Below are 26,256 nucleotides of genomic sequence, written 5' to 3' on the forward strand. Positions count from 1 at the left end.
TAGCATAGGGTGAGGGATGTAAAAGTGCTAAAAGTCTTGTAGGTGTGTGTAGGTGTGTGTGTGTGGGGGGGGGTCATGAGTGCTGAGGAGTGAATGAGTGCAAAGTCAGTATAGTGTGAGTTCAGAGTTGGGAAATGTTTGAGAGTGCTGAGGAGTGAATGTGTGCAAAGTCAGTATAGTGTGAGTTCAGAGTTCGGATGGCCTGGGGATAAAAACTTCTCCCGAGTCTCTCAGTTCTGGCTTTGTGACTACATAGGCGTCTTCTTGATTTCAGCGGTAGGAATAATCCATTGTTAGGATGAGAAGAGTCCTTCAGAATCTTTTGGGCTCTTAGGAGTACTCTTCTGGAATAGATATCTTGTAGAGCAGGGAGTTGAGTTCTTATAGTACGTTCAGCTGAGCGCACTACTCTCTGCAGAGTACTACAATCTCTAACTGTGGAGTTCCCATACCAGGTGATGATGCTACCAGTTAGAACACTCTCAACCGCTGAAGTGTAGAAGGCCTTCATGATGGATGTAGAAACTTTGAATTTCCTTAGCTGACGAAGGAAGTAGAGTCGTTGTCTGGACTTCTTCAGAACATATTGAGTGTTAACAGTCCATGTTTTCAGTAATGTGGACACCAAGGTATTTAAAACTTGTGTCTCTCTCTACAGGTTGCCCGCTGATCATTAGTGGGGTGTAACTGTAGTTCTGCTGCTGCCTTCTGTAATCCACTACCATTTCCTTGGTTTTATTGATATTCAGTGTCAAGCTGTTAGATTGACACCACTGTGCCACCTCATCAACCTGATCCAAGTAGAGCTGTTCATTGTTGTTACTAATCAGGCCCAAGATCACTGTGTCATCTGCAAACTTGATGATGGAGGTATGACTACTGTTGGCTTTGCAGTCATGTGTGTAGATGTTGTACAGCAGTGGACTCAAAACACAGCCTTGGGGAGCACCAGTGCTGATGGTTAATGAGTCAGATGTCAGACCCCCCACTCTAACCACTTGTGAACGGTTGGTGAGGAAGTCAAATATCCAGTGACACAGGGTGGTGTTCAGTCTTAAGGCCTTCATCTTTGTGACCAAGGTGAGAGGTACTATCGTGTTGAATGCTGAACTAAAGTCAATGAACAGCATCCTCACATAATTCCCATTCCCCTCCTCCAGGTGAGTTAAGGTGGTGTGCATGAGGTTTGAGATGGCATCCTCTGTAGACCTGTTGGCTCTGTAAGCAAATTGGAGGGGGTCGAAGGAGGCAGAAAGGGATGAGCAGATAATGTTTTTCACAAGCTTCTCAAAACACTTCATCACTGTAGACGTCAGGGCTACTGGGCGGTAGTCATTCAGACATGATGGACTTTTGTTTTTCGGTACTGGAACAATAACAGACTGCTTGAGGCAAGTAGGAACTGTCTCTTGAGCCAATGATGTGTTAAGATATAAGTGAACACAGGAGCTAACTGAGCAGCGCAGGATTTCAAAACCCTGTTAGAAATTCCATCCGGTCCAGCAGCTTTTCTACAATTAACCTTCCTAAAGGCATTGCTCACATCGACCTCAGAGACACAGAAAGGTGCATCCTCATTTGCTTCACATGCTGCAGTTAGTGCAAGATAGTCTGTGTTTTTCATGTCAAAGCGAGCATAAAAAGCATTTAGTTCATCAGGGAGGGCTTTACTCACATTCATCATAGGAGGGGACTTTCTTTCAAAGCCAGTGATGGTTCGGAGTCCTTTCCACACTCGTGCTGGATCACCCTCCAAGAAATCAGCTCCAACTCTGTCTCTATAGCGCGGCATTGCATCTTTAATAGCTCTACGTAAAACTATAAGATGCTGCTTTGTAACCAGTCATATTCCCTGAAATAAGCCCAGCATTATAAGTCATGGTGCGTGTCTTTAATGCCGTTCTCACTTCTCTATCCACCCATGGCTTCTGGTTAGGGAAGCTTCGGATCTTTACAGTTGGGATGATGGAATCAGTTAGCATATTGATGTAACTCAATGATACTTCCGTAAACTCATTGATGTCAGCAGAGTTCGTCTTGAACATCTCCCAGTCAACGTTGCTAAGGGCGTCCTGTAGCCTGACTTCCGATTGGTCAGTCCAGCGCTTGACCTCCTTAGTCACTGGGGGGTCCGTCCGACATCTCTGTTTGTACATAGGCAGTAGAAAAACAGCGGCATGATCTGATTTTCCGAAAGCTGGTAGAGACTTCGCTTTGTAACTGTTCTTGAACTGTGTGTAGCAGTGATCCAGTGTGTTGTCACCACGTGTAGGGAAGTGAATGTGTTGAATTAAATTGTTAGAAGTGGGCAATTCATCCATATTAAGGTTCTAATCCTTAGGACCTTTACATGAAAATGGTTGAAGGATCAAGCCAATATCTTTTGAGATCTGTTTTGCCCATTATGGCTGCACCCACCCCCCTGGCTTCAGCTCAGTGGAGTGGTGCTCAGCTCAGTAGTGGACAAAATATGCATTCTCAAAGCTCTCATTTCCAGGTTTCTCTCTGTGAGGGAGTCCCACAGGGCCCCACTAATCCCCAATGACCTCTGTCACAGTGCTGCTGAGGTGACCCCTCTTGCCGTTTTCCCCCTTGTCAGGTACATGTATGAGTTGGCTCGCCGGCACCGCAGTGCACCCACGGGGCTCGTGCTCAATGCCACGGGAAGCCAACTGAGGATGCTGGAGAAATGCTGCAAGCCTGCGCCCTCTGCCATGTGCTTTTTCACTGAGGTAAGCCTGTTCCCTCCACCAAGTGTTTTTTCACTGAGGTATGCTGAGGTAAGCCTGCGCCCTCCACCAAGTGCTTTTACACTGAGGTATGGCTGTGCCCTTTTAAGACTCTCATGCCAGCTTCAGATGGAATTCCAGGGAAAGCTGCAGAGATGTCTTAATTGGCAGATGTGACAGAAGTGCCATCATCATCGTGCCATCTGTGGATAGTGGGGAAAGCCCAAATCCAGAACTTTTTTGGGCTTGAAGCTTCCGCTTGAAGTGTTGACATATACTGTATATGAATCTGAAACATTTATCTCAAAATATATTCCTTATACTGTATATCTGATATATACACTGCTCAAAAAAATAAAGGGAACACTTGGCCAAAGGAGTATAGCATCAAGTCAGTCACATTTGTGGGATATTGATCTGGCCAGTTATGCAACAGAGGTGGTTGTGAATCAGGTTCACCTGCTTTGATGTCAACAAAATTTACTACAGGTGTACTAGAGGGCCAACTGAGACGACCCCCAAAACAGGAATGGTTTTACAGGTGGTGGCAACTGGTAATTTTTCCATATTTATCCTTCTTGACTGATTTTTCACTAGTGTTGCATTTGGATAGTGTCAGTGTTACTACTGGTAGCATAAGCCAGTATCTGGAGCCTACAGAGGTTGCACAGGTAGTCCAACTCCTCCAGAATGGCACATCAATATGTTCCATTGGCAGAAAGATTGCTGTGTCTCCCAGCGTAGTCTCAAAAGCATGGAAGAGATTCCAGGAGACAGGCAGTTGCTCTAGGAGAGCAGGGCAGGGTGGTAGAAGGTCCTTAACCCAGTAGCAGGACCAGTATCTGCTCCTTTATGCAAGGAGGAACAGTAGGAGCCCTGCTAGAGCCCTACAGAATGACCTCTAGCAGGTCACTGGTGTGAATGTTTCTGACCGTGTGGCCAGAGACAGACTTCATGAAGGTGGCCTGAGGGCCCGATGGCCTCTTGAGGGACCTTTGCCATAAAATACAAAATTGGCAGGTCTGCCACTAGCGCCCTGTGCTTTTCACAGATGAGAGCAGGTTCACCCTGAGCACATGTGACAGACATGAAAGGGTCTGGAGATGTCGTGGAGAACATGATGCTGCCTGCAACATCATTCAGCATGACCGGATTGGTAGTGGCTCAGTAATGGTCTGGGGAGGCATACCCTTGGAGGGATGCACAGACCTCTGTGGGCAGGACAACAGCACACTCACTGCTCTTAGGTATCGGGATGAAATATTCTGACCCTGTACTGGTGCAGTGGGCCTTGGGTTTCTCCTGGTGCACAACGATGGCCATATGGGGCAAGATTGTGCAGGCAATTCCAGAGGGGTATTCCAGAAAGGAGGTTTAACAAACACGGAGATAAAACTTAACCTCTGGGTTGTCTGAACCTGTGGCGACTAAACACGAGCTGTCGGTTCCAAAACACCAGTTACCAGTTAGTTCAATCAACCCTGTGTTAGATAAACTAGAGTTGTGCGCGTTCACGGCGAACTTATAAAGGCATCATCTATTGAGAGTCGAAACCATGAGTGAAACCGGCGAAAGGAAGAGCACCGTATTTTTCAGAGGTGGAGTAGTCGAGGCTTACGAGGAGAGAACTGTAATAAAAAAAAAAAAAGAGCAATACTTAAGCACCTGCGTCCCAGACCTTGCTTGGCAGAGAATAGCCTAACTGACCGTGTAAATGCGTATGTTTAAGATAGCCTATTTAATGTCAAAAGAACAATTAAATAATTCACTGGACATCACGTAGGCCTATTGTATTGACTGCTTTGAATGATGCTTTCTTAAACTAGCCTAGTTGTAACAGAGTGGGCCATAGAATTCTTTGAGAATCCCAAATGTAATTTTCTATTTTAACGCGGGTCCTGCAGCTGTGGGCCAAGTTAAACTTTTGCGTTCCATCATCGGAAGGGTGAATGTCGGAAGGCATGGTATTGGACACATTTTGGTGCACATTTGGAAAATGTAATAAGTGATGCTGACCTGCCAGTTGGTGAAACTACACTTTAATGATCCTCGTGGGTTTGTGTCCAGGAAAACGAATGTTGCGCAGGAACTGCTTTAGCGCAAGGCAAACTTTACGCACCGACCGACAGCTTGCCGATATGCTCTGCGTCTCCAACACTACAAAAACTCCCAGTCGGAGAGCGTGTGTAGCCTATTAAAAAAATATTTTATCCCAAATGCCATCAGCATTCTTAACCAAACTTAGTGACAACATGCATACCCGGCTGAGCTGTACAGCTATATTTAAACTTATTTATTCATTTTCTATAGGCTGTTTCCCCTTTTTTGTACTGTACTTGTTTTAATTATATCTTCAATATGTCTGAGATGTTGTTTGTCCATCTGTCTGGTGAGCCAAACACAAATATCCACTATGGTGTAGGCTAGCTAGCCTACATTAAAGATTTATTTTATTCTATTCTAATCCACCATGCGTAATGTAGGGATGGAGAATGCTTTTCAAGTAGCCTATATTAGGATTCAGCTGAAAAACTCTAGCGCTTTTGAAAAACTCGTTTGGAAAAGAATGGATAGGCCATCATGTGATGTTGTGGTCTTATCGCCCTCTCACGGTGAATTGCACAGATGAAAATGACATGATTTTGTGCTTCTTTGTCAATCAGGCCTTCGTCAAAATGAAACGCCATTGTGTGACAAGTGTAAAAATAGCGGCCTGATTGAACATGCACTGAAATAACCGAACATAACCTACCCCCTACCAGGTTAAGTTCAGAGTCTAAAAGCCTTTTTGAGCTTTCTGGAACTGAAATCCCAGGTTTATCGTTTACTCTGGGTTTACATACCCAGTTCAGTTCAGAGCCTATGTTACCATAGTTACTTACATAGCCTGATCATTTTTGAGCATTCTGGAACTGAAATCCCAGGTTTACCGCTAACTCTGGGTTAACATACCCAGTTAAGCCAGTAAACCTGCTTTCTGGAATACCCCCCAGGAGGATAAATTAATTCATACCATTGACTGTCCCCCACACTTCCCTGACTTAACCTATAAACACTGTTCGTTGCTACCCCCCTTAATTTACTGTTCACGGTCAAATTTGACTGTACAGTTTTAATTGCTCTTATTTGTAGGAGTGCGTGTATGGAGATGTCTTAAGGGGCTATCACATTGTACACGGTATGCGCTGCGCTCACCGCTAGGTTGCTCTTGATGAGGTAACGTCCCAAAGATTTTTGTTGTGCTTGCCGCTGGGCTCAGCGCAAAATACCAATGACTTACAGCGTGCCGCGGTACAACCTGATTGAACTTTGACCACGGCACGCACAAGGGCGGCAAAGTGGTAAAACTTAAACATAAATTAAAAATGTACACTAGAAAAGTAGTAATAATAATAATATTTTTTATGTATATATTTTTAAGATTTGTTGCCTCAATGGATGTTGGTATGGTAGTCAGGGCACATACTCAACCATAGCGCTGGCATTTTGTAAAACTTCATGAAACACACTCATGCCAGTGTTTCCCCTACAATGTATTCATCAGCGGTGCAGCGCCGCTCCTGGAATTCAAGCGCCACTGCAAAAAAAGTTGCCTAATATAAAAAAAAAAAAGACGCAAGTTTACTTCAGGAACAGCTGCCGTTCGTTCAGGTTTCATGTCAACAAATAATAGTAGGCTAACGTTGAAGGCGCAGTCAGGGATTCCACAGGAGATCACGCTTGTTTGTGTTGATGTTTAAGTTTATTAGCAGACGCAATTTTGTGGAAAAAAACGTAGCATACCTTATGTTAACCAAGGAACCAAATTAAACACGCCAGCGAGATAGCTCGCCCCTACCTTCAGTAGCCTATTCCCAGATAAATTCCACGCATTGTTTCGTTTTTGTTTGTGATACAGGCAATGCTTTCAAGCCCTGTGTTGCTAACATACCTAGGCTGTGTAACTAAGGTCTAGCTAGCCTATTGGATACGCAAGCATTTACATCTGAGATAGTTTGTAATTCCTGTAGAGCTCACCAAAATTATAGATATGATACAAGACACTTATCTGCTAATCCAAGATAGATTTTCTTCAAATTTTTTACCATTTATTTTACCAAATGACATGGGAAACATAATTCATTTCATCCACATATTCTTATGCACCATGCACAACAACGCTACAATCACTAAAACCGTGATAATCAAGCCAGCGTCACGGGCCGTCACGGCATTAAAGTGACAGGCACTCAATTCAACTTGCACAGCACCAATACAGTGTAATGGCATTAAGAGAAGTCTATATACTGTAGCTTATACAGTGCTGTGCAAAGGTTAAGACACCCATGCTGAAATTGGCTAAAGGGAGGAATAAAAAACATATTTTGCCTTTTGTCTTAATGCCTTAATTAAAAAAAAATAGGACATCAATTATTTTTTAATGTATCATGTATCGTAAACAAATAAATGTTATTATATATAAATGTCTTAACTTATGCACAGCACTGTATATTCTAAATAGTAATAGTTTGTACAGTGGCCTACAGTGTACAGTTGCTAATACTAATTATTACTAGTGGCTAATACTAATAATGTAAATGAAAAAGGTGAAAGAAAAACATGAATAATCCTGTTCAAGTACTGCAATAATCATGCTTTGTAAATGCTTGTGCTGATGGTTATGTCATAATTTGTAACTCAATTTTCTTTTCTTTCTTTCACAAAATCCACCAGAAGTCACCATTTAAGGAGTCATTTTTTCGATTTTTTCTCTCTTTTTTTGGGGGGGGAGGGGGGGTCTTCCTACGATCAACAGCACCGCTGCTGGAAAAACAATTCTAGGGGAAACACTGCATGCACTTCACACAAACAGGGGCCCCTCTTCCATCCACTGTTAATCACAGACACAGGGTGCCTCACTAATGCATCGCCTTTTCATGGGGGCCCTCATACAGGAGTCAACCTGACCTAGGGGTCCCTCGTACAGCTCAAACTTCCATTAGCACTTCCATTAGCATCACAGCAAGCCCTTTCACTTCTGGCATCATGTAGCGACAGGAGAAAGCGGTCACTCCACCTGGCCTCAAACCCCAGTACAAAATCTGCACTCTGATTGCATTTTATTTGTAGAGCACTTTATCATGTACTCAAAGCACTGTGACTGAACATTGTAGGATAAAGAAGGGAGGTAGGCAGGATTAAAAGTAAAAAGAAAGTAGAATGAAATAATAAATTAGGAGGCACACATAAAGTGTACAAGCAGTTGCAAGTGTGGAAAGAAACAGACACAGCCAGCATAATTAAAAAGTAAAGTATTACATATAACTCCGTTTCTAACAAATGCAGACAATACATTTGCCAGTTTACTTAAAAGTATAGGCAATATATTTGCTCACATGGTTCCTATAATTTACACAAGATTGATTTGTTTGGCAGGTGTGGTTCACATTGGGAGAGAAGCAGCCTACATTAGTTCAAGAAAACACTGGGCTCCCATAAATTACTCTAAGCTTTTTTTGCGGAAAGTATGATTCTTGTGTAGAATGGGCACACAAGCACAGGAAAGTTGTAGGAGTGCGTGTATGGAGATGTCTTATAAGGGGCTATCACATTGTACACGGTATGCGCTGCGCTCGCCGCTAGGTTGCTCTTGGTTGAAGTAACGTCCCAAAGATTTTTGTTGTGCCTGCCGCTGGGCTCAGCGCAAAATACCAATGACTTACATGTTCAGCGCACCGCGGTACAACCTGATTGAACTTGACCGCGGCACGCGCAAGGGCGGCAAAGCAGCAAAATGCTGCTTGTGCTGCGCTTTGCTCAGCGCAGCGGCAGACCAGTTTTTGCGCGCGCAAGACTATAATGCATTTCATAGCGCATGTCGCGTCTAATGTGACTGGCCCTTTTCATATCCTTGATAAAAATTATCCTCTTTCGCATTCATTTCCTATGGCGGTCATTTTTGACCGTAAACAAAAAAAATGTGACCAAGTTGAATAAATCACTCAAAATTCAAAGAAATTAGTCACAATAAATGTCATGTGTTCAAATGCCTTTTGTGAAGGATATCATAAGGTCTTGAGGCAATTTGATGAAAAATGCCATATTTATGGTACAGGGAATGTGTAAATCGGTCATTTTTGACCAGAACAGTCGGACATTATGATTTGGTCCATCCAACACCCTCCTTTCATTTCGTAACACATTAACCAGTCCATATCAGCATAGATATCCAGCATGATGTATCTGATGTGTTTTCAAAGTGTTTCTTTAATTTTTTTGAGCAGTGATACATACTACCTCTCTGGTGTGTTTTGTGTGGTCCTTGATTAAAATATAATGTACGTTGTTTTGGACAAAAGCATCTGCTAATAATTTAAAACATAAACGTGACTTCCTGTGCAATCTCTGACTGCATCTTTAACACACTAGGGGTGCGAGTTTGACAGCGTATTTTGCAGACATGCGCACTGTGGCCAGAGAGAAGTTAGACGCATAAAGTGGGCAGTCAGGCCGAATTGAATTAATAAAAGATAGATAGATAGATAGAACACTGGTTGCATGTGATTGGTTTATTCAATTTCACTTCACCGAAGAGGTCTCACCCATTTTAGAGTCCCCGCCTTGACATAGCTTCTCGCCACCTATACAGCTGCCAAACGGGCCCTAGATTAGCATTGACAGGCAGTCTCTGTAATACCAGGTTGGTAGGTTTGGCAGATAAAATAAGCCTTTCCAGGGTTGTACTCTACTGTTAGGATGAAACTACACTACATGCAGGAGAGTAGTCACTGTCCAGAATGGAGAAAGTACTGAGTACGGCACAGATTCTAAATCTCAGAAGCCTTGTTTTTAATTTAAAAATCCAAGGCTGTAAAGCATTAGAATTTAACACTGGTTAGCCTTGTGGATAACAACAGAAGAGTCTAATTGGACTGAATTCAGGGTTGCTACCCAAGGGGACCTTCATCGGTAAGCATGGTTTTGGATATCATTTGCATTAGAGGGTGCAATGATGGTGGATTTCTTATGAGAAGCTAATTTAAATGTTTTTTTGTTTTTGTTTACCTACATGCTGACATCAACTTTAGTGAGAGGACTGACCTATTATGTGTGAGAATGTAACACTTTTCAGGCATGTCTGCCCATTGTCAGCTATAAAATGCTAATGAAGTGTCAGGCACCAAATTGTCTCTTATAGTATTGTGATATTATTTAAAATCATGGTGTGTCATCACGAATCATGATCTATACTGTATATCAGTTTGCAATAATGTCTTACAGCGGGGTCATTGCTTTAGTTCCATAATCAATAGCTAACAGTGAAGTATTGGCCTGCTTTTATATTTCCCTCACTTTCACAGAGATTTCAAGGCAGACATTTCAACATTTTTCTGAGGTTCACATCAAATGTCTGCCACAACAACATCAACATGAAGTCATACAAAACTGGGTAAATATGTATCTCCATATCATTCCTTATTAAGATCGAGTCCTTTCATGTCATTGTGTTCTTTTTCAGTCACATTCACTCGAATGGGAAGTCCACCTTCGGTGATGTCATCAACCTGAACTAGCCTATAATCATCCGTCTCTGTATGCAGGAGTTGTGCTGGGAGACTCATGGGGGGGACGAATGTCCAGCGATCAGGAGCTTTAGATCACTCGCAGCGGGATTGGAAAATTCCCTCTTCACGGGTCAAGGATCTCGAGGCACTGAATAATAGAAGGAGAAAGAATACCTGGCATGGCCTTATATAGATTCTGGCATGCAAACATCCCTACTTACAGAGACAGGTGATTACAGGCTGGTTCAGATCGATGACGTCACTGAAGGCAGACTTTCCATTGGTTAACGTCTTGTGTTCTCCTTCAGACAGCTGAGGTTATATTTATAGCCTTATGATTTGTGTGGCTGGGGTTTGTGTGGATAATACTGTTTGTCCTACAGATTGCCACTTGCGGACAATAAGGACATTATCGATCCTTGATCATTGTCACTGAAGTCCTGTTCGCCGAATTGTCTAGCAAGAGTGAGACATATTTTTGAGGGAACATCAATAGACACATAAACTAGAATATTTATTTTTAGGAAGGAGGACATCTGTGGTAACAGTTTGTCACTTTTATCTAATCGGGTCATTCCACGTCAGTTCAACCAGGGCCCACGCACTTCGCTCTCAAAGAATTCTGAAAAAATTACCAGGTGTACCTATGTTACCTAGGAGACACACTGTAAAATTACTCTTATGTAAGATCAATACTTTCCAAGATACAGCCAGTTTTACAGGGGGAGGGGGCGTCGATTTTGTTCTGCCTCTTTTTTTTGTCAAAGTTCACAAGCCCACAGCGCAAGAACTAAACCATGTAGGAGGCTCAAATTTTGCATGCTGGTACATAAATAGGAATAGTATGTAGCAAAATCGTCACATTTGGTCTGGATAATCATGCATGGTCATAGCCGTCCCTCAAAGTTGATACAAATTTTATTGAAGTTTTTGGCTGGGCTCTGTTTAAGCCTTCAGAAGACATATTTGTACTCAACATAGGCTCTTGATTTATTTTCCTTACTGAGATAAGTAGAAACACTCACAAAAAACAATGAACAGAAAAAAAATAATTTCAGGGTCTGAACAGCAGACCTTACAAGTCTAAAAAATCATTTTGGTTCTCATTTTCAGAGCACCTAAACACCTTGTGGGAATATACAAAGATTTTTTAAATATTTTTTTCTTTATTCTCCATGATCTTTTCTTTTTAAAAACACCAATTTGACTTGTCTTACGCAATTCTTTCTTTTTCACTATCCACCCTGAACATGGGCAAAATGCACCATTGACATCAATATGTTTTGTATAGCGCTACCACAGGTTACTCTATACAACCACAGGTGGCAGTGTGGTGACTCTATATAAAACATATTGATGTCAATGGGGCATTTTGCTCATGTTCAGGGTGGAAAATAAAAAAGAAAGATTTACATAAGACAAGTCAAATTGGTGTTTTCAAAAAGAAGGGATCATGGAGAATAAAGAAAAACCTATTTAAAAAATCTTTGTATATTCCCACAAGGTGTTTGGGTGCTCTGAAAATGATAACCAAAATGATTTTTCAGACTTGTGAGGTCTGCTGTTCAGACCCTAAAGGGATTTATTTTCTGTTCATTGTTTTTTGTGAGAGTGTTTCTACTTATCTCAGTAAGAAAAATAAATCAAGAGCCTATGTTGAGTAAAAATATGTCTTCTGAAGGCTTAAACAGAGCCCAGCCAAAAACTCCAATAAAATTTGTATCAACTTTGAGGGACAGCTATGACCATGCAGAATTATACAGACCAAACGTGACGATTTTGCTACATACTATTCCTATTTATGTACCAGCATGCACAATTTGAGCCTCCTACATGGTTTAGTTCTTGCGCTGTGGGCTTGTGAACTTTGACAAAAAAAAGAGGCCGAGCAAAATCGACACCCCCTCCCCCTATAAAACTGGATGTATCTTGGAAAGTATTGATCTTACATAAGAGTAATTTTACAGTGTGTCTCCTGGGTAACATAGGTACACCTGGTAATTTTTTCAGAATTTTTTGAGACCTAAGTGCGTGGGCCCTGGTTGAACTGATGTGGAATGACCCAATCATGAAAACATCAGTTTACCACCAGCCTTCAGGTGCACAAATGTGTGTGACAAATTAATGTGAACGAAGGCACAAATTTGCATTTAACAGCTTGACGGCGTATTTTGGATCCCTTCTGAAGATTTCATTTGAAAAAGCCCAGTCCATGGCAAAAGACTTCCAAGATGCTCTCTCAAAATGTTGTTTACAACCAAACCAGGAATGCATCATTCAAGAGGTAAGAAACCCAACAAAAGTTAACTACTCTGCAATACAAAAACAGCCACGCCACGTCTCGTCAGTGCTATCAAAACTAGAAATTGAACAGCAGTGCAGTAATGCAGTATTGTAGTAAGGCAACATGCTAACTGTGTAGCAAAAGGAAGATGTCACACAGTGCAAAGTGGACTTCTGGTGTGCCCAGTGCCCCTGAAGTGTGTTTGCAGAACAAAGTGCTGAAGGACGGAGGGTCATGAGGGATGTGAGCATGGGCAGCCGTAGATTGCACAAACATTCTGACTGAAATCAAAGAAACCGATGTCAGGCACAGAGGGTACAGAACCATTTGGATTTATAAACGCCTACAGGGTTTATTTGGCAGTGGATTAAAAAAAAAACATGCTGCAAGGCAAATATTTGTCGTACTCAGACAAATCTCTCTTTGCATTATTAGTGGAATTAGAATGTAATGAAGCAAAAACGTATAATGTTGAGATTAAAGGAATATGTATCTTTCTATTATTTCTTCTCTTATACCCTGGGAAATCACTAATCCCTACACAGTGCATGAACACGTTTTCTTCACGCATGCTTGTTAGTGTCTGACACACATGTTTATTTATCTTTCAGTTCACTGAATTCCAGAAGGGCCTCTGCGATGAATCGATGCTGGGCACCATGTCGGAGGAGTTTCAGAAATGTTGTGGCAAGGCACCCATGGACACACTGACATGCATTGAAAACCTGAAGAGGCAGCCTCAGACGCTTCCAGACATCCAGCCCATCTCACAGTCCCTCTGTCAGCCAGACAGCCCACAAGAAACGGAGAGGTAACCAAGCCTTTAGCACATGCAAAGAAGCACCTTGCAATAAATGCAAATGTCAAAATCTCATCTTCCAAGCACTAGGCATTTTGCATGTCTAAGATGTTCATTGTTGACTTTTATGGCAGAGCTCGAAATTATCGAGACTATTGAGAGTGCAGAGGTTGACATCATCACTGCAAACAACCCGAGTGTGGAATTTGCTGTGCCTTGGAGCTCTTATGTCAAAGAGCAAAGTGTGTATTTAAGAACATTTTTAGCATTGGCAGATGTGCCCGTCAGACATACTTTGAACCGTACTAGCAGTGGCAATTTGTTGGAGCACTGTTACAACACACAGCATTATCAATAAGGCCAACCTTCATATTTTGACATTTCCAGTTACTGCAGCTAAATGAAACAGAAAAAATGCAACATAGTCTGATTGAATGATAATGAATTAGACTATAACATAATCATACTAACTACAGCATAATTATTCTATGATGTAATTAATATGTGGTATATTGAATTGTACAATATAATATTGGCAACTATGCCCTGCAGGAAAACAGTATCAGTAATGACTGTAGGGTCATTCCACGTCAGTTCAACCAGGGCCCACGCACTTAGGTCTCAAAAAATTCTGAAAGAATTACCAGGTGTACCTATGTTACCCAGGAGACACACTGTAAAATTACTCTTATGTAAAATCAATACTTTCCAAGATACAGCCAGTTTTATAGGGGGAGGGGGTGTCGATTTTGCTCGGCCTCTTTTTTTTGTCAAAGTTCACAAGCCCACAGGCAAGAACTAAACCATGTAGGAGGCTCAAATTGTGCATGCTGGTACATAAATAGGAATAGTATGTAGCAAAATCGTCACGTTTGGTCTGTATAATCCTGCATGGTCAGAATGGTCAGAAGTTGATACAAATTTTATTGGAGTTTTTGGCTGGGCTCTGTTTAAGCCTTCAGAAGACATAAATTTTAGGTACACCTGGTCATTTTTTCAGATTTCTTTGACAAGTGCGTGGGCCCTGGTTGAATTGACGTGGAATGACCCTGTATGGTAAACGACTGGTAAACGTTTACTTTCCCAAAAAATTAAATGGTTAAATTAGTAAATTAAGTAAGTAAGTAAAATACAAATAACTACTATAACTTGGTCCTCACACGGGGCACCATATGTAACAATTCAACCCTATGTTTTATATACGAGATGAACGCTACTAAATTCAGAAGGAAATAATTCGGACACCGGTCATTTGATTTTAAGTTTAGTTGCCGTTTAGTGACAGTCACGTTATACTTTTCTCTCGCTTAAATGATTTAATTTCATACATGCAACAAACCCCATAAAATTAACAAAATAGCCCCTACCCCAAAAAGAAATATGTAGTTCAGTCCAAGCATGTAGGCTACAGTTAAACTTGACCACTTTGTTCTACCCAGCCCCAACCCCAAAGTCATATAAAGAGCTACCACAACTCCAGGTGCGCACAATGTCCAACAGAGAAAAAAAAGGAGTCACTCCTCGAAACAGAAAAAAATGCAATAATCCAATAGTCCCGTGATCAAAAATCCACAAAAATAAACTGTAGGCCTAGAGCGTAGGAAAAATAAACACCGCGGGCTCACCACACCGAAGGCCTGAATGTTCGAAATGTCCCGCTGCTTCCTCGTTTCTCCCCACAGTAGCCACTCCAGCGGGAGAAGCGTTAATCCTTTTTTCGCACGAAATGTGCAGAGAATAACCTGTATGCAGCGTCTATTTCAATAATCTCTGGTAAACGTTTACTCTCCCAAAAAACACACTTCCCGTCTGGCCTCCCCGCTACCCTTTTTAAAACCTCCCGCACATCTCACGTGACCTCTCTACGTACCGGTACCAGGTAGCCAAAACAAAATACATTTTCATTTCAAACAAATATTTCATTACAGTTCAGTTCTGTGTAATATTCATACAACTAGAAATGAAGGCTCTTACCAACATCATATTCAGGCAGGACATTAAATAAACATTCCAGTTATTATCCTATCTTATACATTATTCAATTCATAGGACAATAAACATATGTACAGGTTACATATTGGCAATGTTTTCCTGGACGATGCATCTTCTGGGGCGAGGAGGGCTTCAGGGAAGCTTCTAATACTGTAGGGCCTATGTTTTATTTACACTGACTGTACTTACATAGGGCTCAGTAGGGATAGCATAAATATGGGTTTTCACAAACTCTTTCAACTCTCTTCTTTGCAGTAGTAGTCCCATTGTTTCTGCAAAATACTGTACCTATTGTTTCATTGAAGGGCTGCAATTAATTAATGTCACACAGGTGAGGGTGGGGATGGTAAAGGATATCGCTGATGCTCTCTCTCTCGCTTTGAATAAATGGGATGGAACATTAAAGTCATAAAGTGTATTAAACACGAAATGAAAAGCCTCTTGTCAATTTAGAAATTAATAAATTGGTTGACTGCATCTGATACTGTTGTATAAATAGTGAATAAACATCAAGAGAGCACATTGTTGCTAAATATGCCCTTAGATATCAGCGTGTATGTAAAGAGAGTCTGAAACAGTCTGAGTCTGGCTGTGTGGTCTTTCATTCATTTCAAAAGTCATGACATTTTGAAGTCCCTGCAGTCTATCTATTTCATACTTCCTTAGAAACTAAGTTACAGGCCGGTGGTTTGATGTCATTATTTTTTGAAATTCAAATGTAAATTCTTCTGTCCCATCTAGCTCTGACAAGGTGAGCATGTTATTGACTGAGCTGTCTTCGAAAATCACGTTATCTATCAGTGCTGTAATCCATTGCTTAACAATAAGGTGTGCTAACATCATCTTCAGCAAGGTTGTCATTTTGAGTTTGTAAATGAGTACATTGTTGATATGAATAATAAGGCATTGCTGATACAAAAATGAGGGTCACCTCATTTAGTGTGACCATTCCTTATATATGTTGACCTCATTTATTAGCATTATTTCCCCCTGTTAAATAGAACTAGTGAGGTAATATATATATTTTTTTCTCAGATCTATTGTACTCCCTTTAACAGGAATGTTATAGCTGCATGTAGGGGTCGTTTTCCCACAATTACCAAATCAATCAAATGTGACTAACACAACCCTGATCACTCCTGTTTTGTGTGTAAATACTAATTAGCTTTGAGCATGGTCCACAAATTCTGATTCGGTTCTACCACCAGCATAACTGTTGTTTGCTGTAGGGATTTCCTCCCTTGAGGTAGTGTAATACAAGTTCTCTGACACTGCAAGATGACTGAAGATCTCTATCTTCTAAAGGGATACTGTGATATAGGTTTGAATCAGTAGACTAACTGTGTATCAGAGTTCCTTCAGTCAATCTGACAGCCTACTGTAGCGTATTTTATTTTCCTGTAACCGTGGTTTGAGGGATGTGTATGTGTATGTAACCCACAAGTTGCATTTATTTTAGAATACCGGTAGGCTATTAATCAAAATTGAAAAGTGGTGATGTGAAATGTGTATGCCATCCTGTACACTGATGTTGGAAATGTTTCAGAATTCATGCATAAATCACGCAAGTTCCTCTCTTTGATTGATTTCTTTCAGATATTTATTCCAGATCGGAGCCAGGCAACTCACCACCTCTGTTCCAGTCATCACAACAGCTCTGAACCATGTAAAAGACAGAGTTGAAGCCTGCTGCTCAGACTCTGACATCCAAACCTGCATGAGTCAGAAGGTAAACAAATATCCGCTCAACAGACATGCAAACAGACCTTAATTCCTATATTTCTATAAATACTATTTTGTATACTGTATGAAATTGTCTTTGTGGGTAAAAGTCACACTGCCACTGTTACCATCTCAAAGAAAGCAGACAAAAGACAATACTGCATCCTTTATTTTCCTCCAGAATAGTCATTTGTCTTGCTGAATTTATTTATATAAACAACCTCTGAGACATACAGTACATATTATGTACACATTCCTGATGACTCACTATTTAATCAGTGGAGCCCTGCCAATGTCAGGTGTTTGGTATCTCCCTTTGATGAAGGGAAATGTAGCATACACCCTCTGCTCTCTTCATTACAGCATCTCCCAATTAGCATGAGACGCTTTCATCCGGCACGGCATAGGGTAGCAGAGCGGGGTGATAACAGGGATCCCGCTGGAGGGAGGCCAGTGCGATTGGCTGAGGGCCTCATTAACATTCACACCATCGGGGCTGTCCGTCTCACCGGACTGCTAATTAACGTTGACACGCATTGTAGCCGCAGCTACTCGTTTCCGACGAGGGGTGTGCGGTGCGAGAGTGGGGGCATCTGATGCCATCTGTTCTCCCCATATCCTCCGGGCAGCGATTGAAATAATGTCTTTATTAGTGCTCTGGTGTGAGTGCTCCCGCGTTACCCATAACAACTCTTCCTCCTCCTCGTCTTCCTGAGTGTCAGATATGGTCTTTCTTTGTCTATCGAGGATGAGAGGCTTGGGTCATGAGAGTTGTCCTGATACCATACAGAAGGACTACAATCCACCATTACCTTCTTTTGAGCTGCTCCCACTTGCTCATTGCTGTGTTCCCCTGGTGTGTCCTAGTGACAACTGCTGCAAGATCCTGCATAATCCTGAAGCCAGTTGGTGTGATGTGGCAGAGTGGCTATACTGACCACAAGTATAGGTTGGTGGCATTGTTAGCCAGCCGTTTGGTCCTAATTATTCTCCAGAACTGAAGCCTAGACATAAGCGGAATTTGCCAGCAGATGGCAGCAAGATGTTAGTTTCTGTTGAACACTCTCAGGTGCAGAGTAGGCCTCACTCTTCTGGGTCATCTCTGGGCCAAATTATAATGAGTAGGCTACAGACGTCAGTTCTGCCTAGCATTCATGTTTTTTTTGTTGTTGTCAGAACTCTCTTTATTCAAACATACATAACAAGCTAACATTTCTATCTCTGAATAAAACTGCAGCTGATGTCTGAGGGGGTGTAGGCTACACTCTTGTCTCAGCATCGACTGTATGCTTGTCTGTGATATTCCAGATCATTTTGTCAGAGTTTCTAAAGGTGTTAGAGACCACAATGGACAGCCTGACAGCTTAGATAAGAAGCTTACTATTATATATATATTTTGTGTTTTCTATGCTATGGCATTCAGTTCTGACAGCTGTTGTAACTTAAACAAGCAGCTTACAGCAGGCATTGGGTTGAGCTCTATACAAAATCACACCACCCACAATAATGTTTAGCAATTAGTCATTATGGAGTGAAATGACATTATCAGTCCTGGCAGACCTACATCACAAAGAGGGAAACACTGCTTAGTGTCTTCACAGCGGCAGCAATTTAATCTCAGACAGCATTCATACTTAAAGGGATGGTTTGCTGTAAGCACAACCTAGGGTCTATTTATGGATGACAAGGAGTTTAAAATTTTTATGTGCTACAAGCTATAAGCCATCTCGTTGCTAATGCAAACAACGGTCAGACTTCTTCCGACTGATTTTGCTCCGTAATTCTGCTCCTAAACGAAAGTTTGAACTTGTTATCATCCATAAATAGACCCTATACTACAGCGAACCATCCATTTAAGCCATCTCTGTCTGCAGGATGAGTCCATGAGCAATCGCTTGTGGGATAGAAAAATGTGACGCAATAATGTACTGTTTCCAAGTTCACAACAGTAGTTACACTATGGCCCTGTAAAGCTAATCAACCAACCTCATGTTTCAGTTTAGATAAACCAGCAGCTCTCCATAGTCAGTTGCTTCCCCAAGGATGAACAAGTCTATCTTCAGTAACCAAAACTTCTGTTTTAGGACAAACAAAACGGTAAAATCAATCATGCAGCATTTCCGGATCTTCTCACACCTCAGGGAATGCATAATAATGTGATAATGAGTATCTAATTGAATTTTTATGATAATGTCAGTCCATTTGTCTTTTGTTCATTTTATCTTTGTCTTTCTTTCTGCCTATCTCTGTTTGGTTACACCTTAGGATGGAGATGTTAAGAAAATCATAACACTGTTATCTAAGGCAGATGAAAAATGCACACAGTACTTCAAACTTGGCATGCCAGCTTTCAAAGTCATGTAAGTCATTCACCTTACACTAACACTCCACAGGACACAAATTAATCAGGTCTAGGAGAGAGAAAAACAGAGAGAGAGAAGGAGGGATAGCCAGTAGGGCACTGCCCCCCCCCCCCCCCCCCCATAGACCCCCCACCTCAAGGACCAAACTAGACATACTGTATAATCTACATTTTGTTCGTATTATCATACTTTTAATGCCACAATGAGAGCTAAATTTTGCTTTCCTATCCTAATTTTGTTTTTATCCTATTATCCTATTTATGCACCTGGCAGTGAGATTATTCTGATTTATTTTTTAATTATGACCGCCGCACAGCGAAGCGGCGGTCATATAGGTTTAGTCAGATTTCTTTTTTTTTTCTTTTTCACATGTCCAAATTTCCGTCAAGGTTTTCCGGGACACTGTAAGACCCCACATGGATAGCATGGAACCATCGTTTTTCGTTTTGATCTGTAGCCCCCCCGCTGGACTGGACCCCCCGAAAGGGGGGTAGGGCAGACACAGTTTTCTGTGAATATCTTGAGAACCGTAGGGTTTAGGAGGACCATTTTGTTTTTTGTATGTTGATCTCAAAGGGCCATGTCAACCCATTCCATAACCACTCATTTCATGTATAGCGCCACCTAGTTAAACACAAAAAAGTAAAAATGAGGTGTTGTAATCGCAGGTATCTGTGACCTAACATAGTCAAAACTTCACGAAATTGGAAGTGTAGGATCATTATGACACCCTCTGAATGCACACCAAGTTTCGTGGAATTCCGTTCATGGGGGGCCACACAATAAATTAATTTATGTTACTATACACCAACTGGCCTGTAGGTGGCCGGAGACAGTTTTCTGTGAATATCTCGAGAACCGTAGGGCCTAGGAGGTCCACATTTTTTTTGTATGTTGGTCTTAAGGGGGCATGTCAACCTATCCCATTACCACTTATTTCATGTATAGCGCCACCTAGTTAAAAATTAAAAAGCAAAACATTAGGTGTTTTCATCACAATATCTCTGGCTGACATGGTCAAAACTGCACGAAATTGAAAGTGTAGGATCATTATGACACCCTCCGAATGCATGCCAAGTTTTGTGGACTTTCGTTCATGGGGGGCCTTACAATTAAATAATTTATGTGTACATTTAGTGACCGTACACCAACAAGGATTCCCGGGACACTGAAAGACCGGGGTACACAAAACTTGGTGGGCATGTAACCTCACATGGATAGCATGGAACCATCACTTTTCGTTTTGATCTGTAGCCCCCCCACTGGACTGGACCCCCCGAAAGGAGGGTAGGGCAGACACAGTTTTCTGTGAATATCTTGAGAACCGTAGGGCCTAGGATGACCAATTTTTTGCGTATGTTTGCCTCCACGGGTCATGTAAACCCATTCCATATGCACACATGTGCATAAACAGATACACACGCACACACAGACATTCACAGTAATCCTACGTATGACACATACTCACACAGTAGACATATATACACATGCATGCACATGCACAGGCACATAAACAGGCAAACACACAAGCACATGCACATACACGCACACACACCCACCCACACATAAACATAAACATGTACACGCACACATGCACACAATTCAAGAATTTCTCAGAATTATGAACAGGCAAGATGGGGGTGGGGTTGTATAAAATGTATATTACATGTGAAATCTATGAACTAATCATGTTTTGGTACTTGTTGTCTAGCAGATACCAGTGAGAATTGAGTGTGCATAATGCAATTCTGTGAGACAGTTAGAATCATATATGCCTTTCAGCGTGACTTATTTTTGTGGAAAACATGTGCTGGACTGGGCGGCGGTCATATTTTGTACCGCTCTGCGGTACATCTAGTTCCATTTTTTTTACCTGGCAGTAACAATTTCAGTCTACGTCTCCTCTACGTCCTACTGTATGTCAGATTGTGTCTAATGGGTTTTGTATCTATATGTGAGTCTTGTGTTTTCGTGTTTAAATGGTTTCTGGAACACTGTTATTTCCCTTCTGAGATGAGTAACTTATATATAATCTAATCTGATCTAACAGCATTTCCACAGCAATGACCTTTTGCAAATAATAACCAGAGCTATGAATAATAATAATAATGTGAGTAACAGAACAGCATCTGAAGACAACAATGTTAAAGCAAGCATGACTTCCCTTGCTAATGCAGGACATTTAAGCACAGGGACTACAAAGGTATGGCAGACATACTTGCATCTGTCCATTCGGGTTTATAGCTTGTAGCTGTGTGTGTGTGTGTGTGTGTGTGTGTTCATATGTGCATTTAAATGTGTGTGGACAGTATATCCTTGCAGAGAGTTTACAATAATAAGGATGTCTTTTGTCTCACTCACTCTCTCTTTCTCGATCTCTCTGTAACCTCCCTACCCATCTCTGCACCCCCATCCCCAAACACACTCACTCTCTCTCTCTCTCTCTCTCTCTCTCTGGTGCAGGGTTGAAGCGGAGGTTCAGGGTGACGGAGACCAGGCAGCTGCCAAGGCGGAGACCCTGGTGGACTTGAGCTCGGCCTGCTGCTTTCAGCACTCGCCAGCACAGCGCTGCCAGGCACTGGTGAGAACCCTGAAGACTCCACTCCCCCTTTAGACCCAGACAGACACTGCAGAGAGATGCTCAATTAGCAATGATAGCGCTTGATAGTGCTTGAAAAATAAGGGCCATCAGTGCTTCTTGACAACACAGTAAACAAATGTAAATGTACAGTATAGGACCAAGAAAAAGTTGTGGCAACATGCTATCTTATTTCTGAAGGGGATCAAAGCAAGTGTGGTAACAAGCTACAATTATGTGTGTAGTGTGCACAGTATTCCATCTCTCAAAAGTGGTTGGTGTGCCTTTGATGTCTATTGCTCATAACACACTCAATGGCCATTTTAGGTACACATGTTAAATGGCTGATTATGCATCTACTCAGCCAGTCCCATGGCAACAACTCAATGAATATAATTATGCATGCAGACATATGATCTGTCGAAGTTTCAAACTGACCATCAGAATGAAAATATCCAGTGAGTGGCAGTTCTATGGGCAAAAATGCCTTTTTGATGCCAGACTGGTATCAGAGGTGAATGGCCAGACTGGTTCGAGCTGATGGAAAGGCAACCGTAACTCAAATAACCAGAGAACTGAACTGTGCAGAGGAGCATCTCTGAACGCGTAACACTTGAACCTTGAAGCAGATGGTCTACAGCAGCCCAAGACCAGACTGGGTGCCACTCCTGACAGTTAAGAACAGGAAACTGAGGCTACAATTCGCACGGGACAGCGGACAACTGAAGAATGGTCACCAGATCTCAATCTAGAGCAGCTTTGGGATGGGATGGAACAGGAGATTTGCATCATGGACGTAGAGCTGACCAATCTGCATTAAAGGAGAATTCCGGTGTGATATTGACCTAAAGTGTGTTGAAACATGGTACCGAGCGTGAACGTATGTCTCATAGCTCATCTGGAGTCCTTTAACTGTGTGATGCTATCATGTCAATATGATTATCATGTCAAACATTCTCTGAAGAATGTTGTTTGAATCTATTGCATGAAGAACTAAAGGAATGATTTGGCGTAAGAACAACCTAGGGTCTATTGATGATGATAAACTTGGACTTCAAACTTTCTTTTTTGAGCAAAGGTATTCTAATTGGGACAGTTTTGAGCTCCAGGGCTCCAGCTCTCTTAAAGGGAGCTCAGAAGTCTAAAGGGGGTCCAACCCCCTTTACTGCAGCTTTATTATATATTATATATATATAATGATTCTCTTTCTCTCTCTCTCTTTCTCTCTCTCTCTCTCATTCTGACAGACGGAAAAACTAATTTCATATGACAAAGGAGCAGCCGTCTAAACCGTGACCATCATGCCAGAGTGTTTCTGCTGCTGAGTATCTAAAACAGTGAACACTTTAATGACTCTTATAGGCTCCTGTTGTTGTTAAATTCATACACCTATGTTTGATTTACCAGATAATTGTCAGGAGCAATATTTACATGAAATCATCCATTCCATGTTTTCAATACATCAGGCTACAAGGGTCTCTTGAGAATCAAGTGGACATTATGTCCCTCTAAGTCTGTGGAGCATAATGCAGTCTCATTGATAGGCATAGACCTGTATTGTTACTGTTGGAGGCCGATCCTTTTTGCATGCACAATCTGATCTCTTGAAGTAAAATTATGCTTATATTCTATATATACGTGTGTATAGCCTTCTGCTTTTAAGAAACAGTTTGAACTGAGAATTAAATATTCTATCTGAAGTGCATTGCCGCCCTCTTGTGGTTGTTTTTTGTACATACAGTTTCTGTAGGTCTTTTTCAGCACTAAGAGGAGCACAGCAAATGGGCTGTTTTGTTTGTTTGGTATGGTTCAAGCTAAGCTGATGAACATGAGCACAAAGTAAACTGTGCTTTTGGTTAAGTGTGTTTGTGTGTGTGTGCGTGTGTTTGTGTGAGAGAGAGAGAGAGAGAGAGAGAGAGAGAGAGAGAGAGAGAGAGAAAGTGCATGTGTTAAACTGAGCTGTGTCTATTTTGGAAGAGACAACATTGAGTGCACAGAACCCTCATCTTAGGGAAGTAGGCGTGAGCTCCACTGGCTACCGTTTGCCACACGCACCACCCTCAATTCTGGATCTGGATTATATGTGCATTACAGAGACCTGGCACCCACCAAATACTTTTTCCTCTTTAAATGAGAGCTGTCCCCAAGGATATAGTCAAAGTCCTTTTAGGCAAGTCCCTCCACTCGGCGGCCATATACCAACGTTTTATGGGCACTCATCAGGCACAGTCTTTGGGTCGAACTGCGCGTGCGCAAGGCTTCACGACACCAATCTTGCTCCAGCGGCGAGATCACAACACATGATTGGCACGATGTCTTCACAACACACCATATGATTGGCTCAATGTATTCACATCACACCACATGATTGGCTCAATGTATTCACATGTCAACGTTTTGCCGAGGAAGGGGTGGGATATGTGTAGACAACGGCCATATTGGCGTGACAAACTAGCCCCATGCATTTCTATGGAGTATTTTTTGAGTGCTGTGTCCCCACATTAGAAAGTCTCTGATATAGCTACCTCCAGAAAGCTTGCAGCACAGGACGCGTGGCGGCCTGTCAGTTATCTATCATAGCGATCTGGAGCTATCTCTGCAACCATTACCTAAACTATCTTCATTTGAATGCCTTGCATTTAAATCTAAGTCCCCTTCTCCTGTGCTGTTCCTCCTCATTTACCGACCACCAAAATCAAACCCATCACTGAGATGTCAAATCTTTTCACAACTTTCTGCACATCCTCTGCCAATGTTATAATTTTAGGTGATATGAACATCCATGTTGACACCCCCTCCTCCCCTTTTGCAGCTGAATTTCTTCAACTACTGGACTATTTTAATTTAAAACAACTTGATGTCCCCACGCACACCAGGGGACACACCTTGGACCTGGTCATTACTCATTACAAACTCTGCCCCCTCACCAACCTGCAGGTGTATGACCTAGGTCTGTCTGATCACAAGGCCATTTCTATGGATCTGCAATCCCCATCCAGCCTCTCCCAAGTCTAAGCGGAATATGTGTTTCAGAAACCTAAAAAACATAAACCCAGAACTCTTGGCAGCAGACTTTCAACATCTTTCCACACACTTTTCATCAGCCGACGAAGCAGTGGACTACTACAACAGCCATCTGAGCAGACTCCTAGACCTCCATGCCCCTGTTAAAACCAGAACAGTCACCTTCACCCGCTCAGCTCCCTGCTTCACAGATGGGCTTCGTAAGATGAAGGCAGCAGGACGGCGCTATAAAACCTCTGGCCTCACTGTCCACAAACAAATTTACCGGGAGCAACAACAAAAATATGCACAGTCCCTCAAAGATGCAAGGTCACAGTTTTACTCCGATGCCATCAGAAACAGTCCAGGAAATTCCAAGCAGCTTTTTTCCACTGTCAATCACCTACTCAAACCACAACCCATAAAAAAAAAAAAAAAAAAAAATGCACATATTCGCTCCGCCCTTTCTGGTCCTCCCACCCTAACTGTTTCTCCAACGAATACTGTCTCGCAACCCCTAAACTGCTTTCCTGAGGTTTCATCAGAAGAGGTGCAGAACATCATCAGGAAGATGAAATCCTCCACCTGTCCCCTCTCCTAACCTCCCTGGTGAAAACCCATATCACTGTCCTAACCCCCCTGATTACCGCTGTTATCTAGCCTGACGAGCCACTGGGCACTCACCGTTCGCAGTGCTCAGTCCGAGGGGCGGGATAATCAGTTGTCTTTCAAATTCCCTCTGCACGCAATAGGACAGCGGCAGCGCTATGAGTCCCATGCGTTTCCCACCAGCGGAGCTAGTTGGCTAGTTCAAACGTTTGCCAACTTAATAAAAGCTTAACTCGTGTCACACTGTTCGCCAGCAGCAACATCCATCTTATTTGTTTTCAAGTAGCAGGGAATTCAAGCCAAACCGTTCCAACTCTGCCATCAATCATTATGTTAAGCCCACCTAACGACTCTATACACAATTTCACTGGCCTGATTAAGTTTCTTGTCACCCCCCTTGGCCAAATCATCAGCCGTCACAAAATGTCATTCCACTGCTATGCTGATGACACACAGCATGTCAGGGCTCCGAACCGGTTCAAGGAACGAAAACGAAAAACGAAAACGAACGGAATTTTACGGAATTTTACAAGGAGCGGAAACGGAAACGAAAACAAAATGGTCTTCAACTGTTCCGGAACAGAAACGTTATTCTGAAATCCACAAAACCGGTTAATAACGGTTTTTTTTTTC

The 26,256-nt window shown here is 42.0% G+C and overlaps 1 protein-coding gene across 1 annotated transcript in view; it reads left to right on the forward strand.

The window, feature by feature from the left end:
• The window catches only part of gc (GC vitamin D binding protein), a 40,695-nt gene extending 16,979 nt beyond the window's left edge, over positions 1-23,716 (forward strand). The window contains exons 5-12 of the mRNA XM_042101739.1: positions 2,600-2,732; positions 10,070-10,158; positions 12,431-12,557; positions 13,169-13,368; positions 16,945-17,077; positions 19,336-19,430; positions 21,897-22,014; positions 23,259-23,716. Coding sequence (XP_041957673.1) covers positions 2,600-2,732; positions 10,070-10,158; positions 12,431-12,557; positions 13,169-13,368; positions 16,945-17,077; positions 19,336-19,430; positions 21,897-22,014; positions 23,259-23,300 — 937 coding nt within the window. The 3' untranslated portion in view covers positions 23,301-23,716. The remainder of the gene's footprint in view (positions 1-2,599; positions 2,733-10,069; positions 10,159-12,430; positions 12,558-13,168; positions 13,369-16,944; positions 17,078-19,335; positions 19,431-21,896; positions 22,015-23,258) is intronic.
• Positions 23,717-26,256: the final 2,540 nt, after the last annotated feature.

This window comes from Alosa sapidissima, chromosome 8 (assembly GCF_018492685.1).
Source record: "Alosa sapidissima isolate fAloSap1 chromosome 8, fAloSap1.pri, whole genome shotgun sequence".
In the NCBI taxonomy this organism is placed as follows: domain Eukaryota; kingdom Metazoa; phylum Chordata; class Actinopteri; order Clupeiformes; family Clupeidae; genus Alosa; species Alosa sapidissima.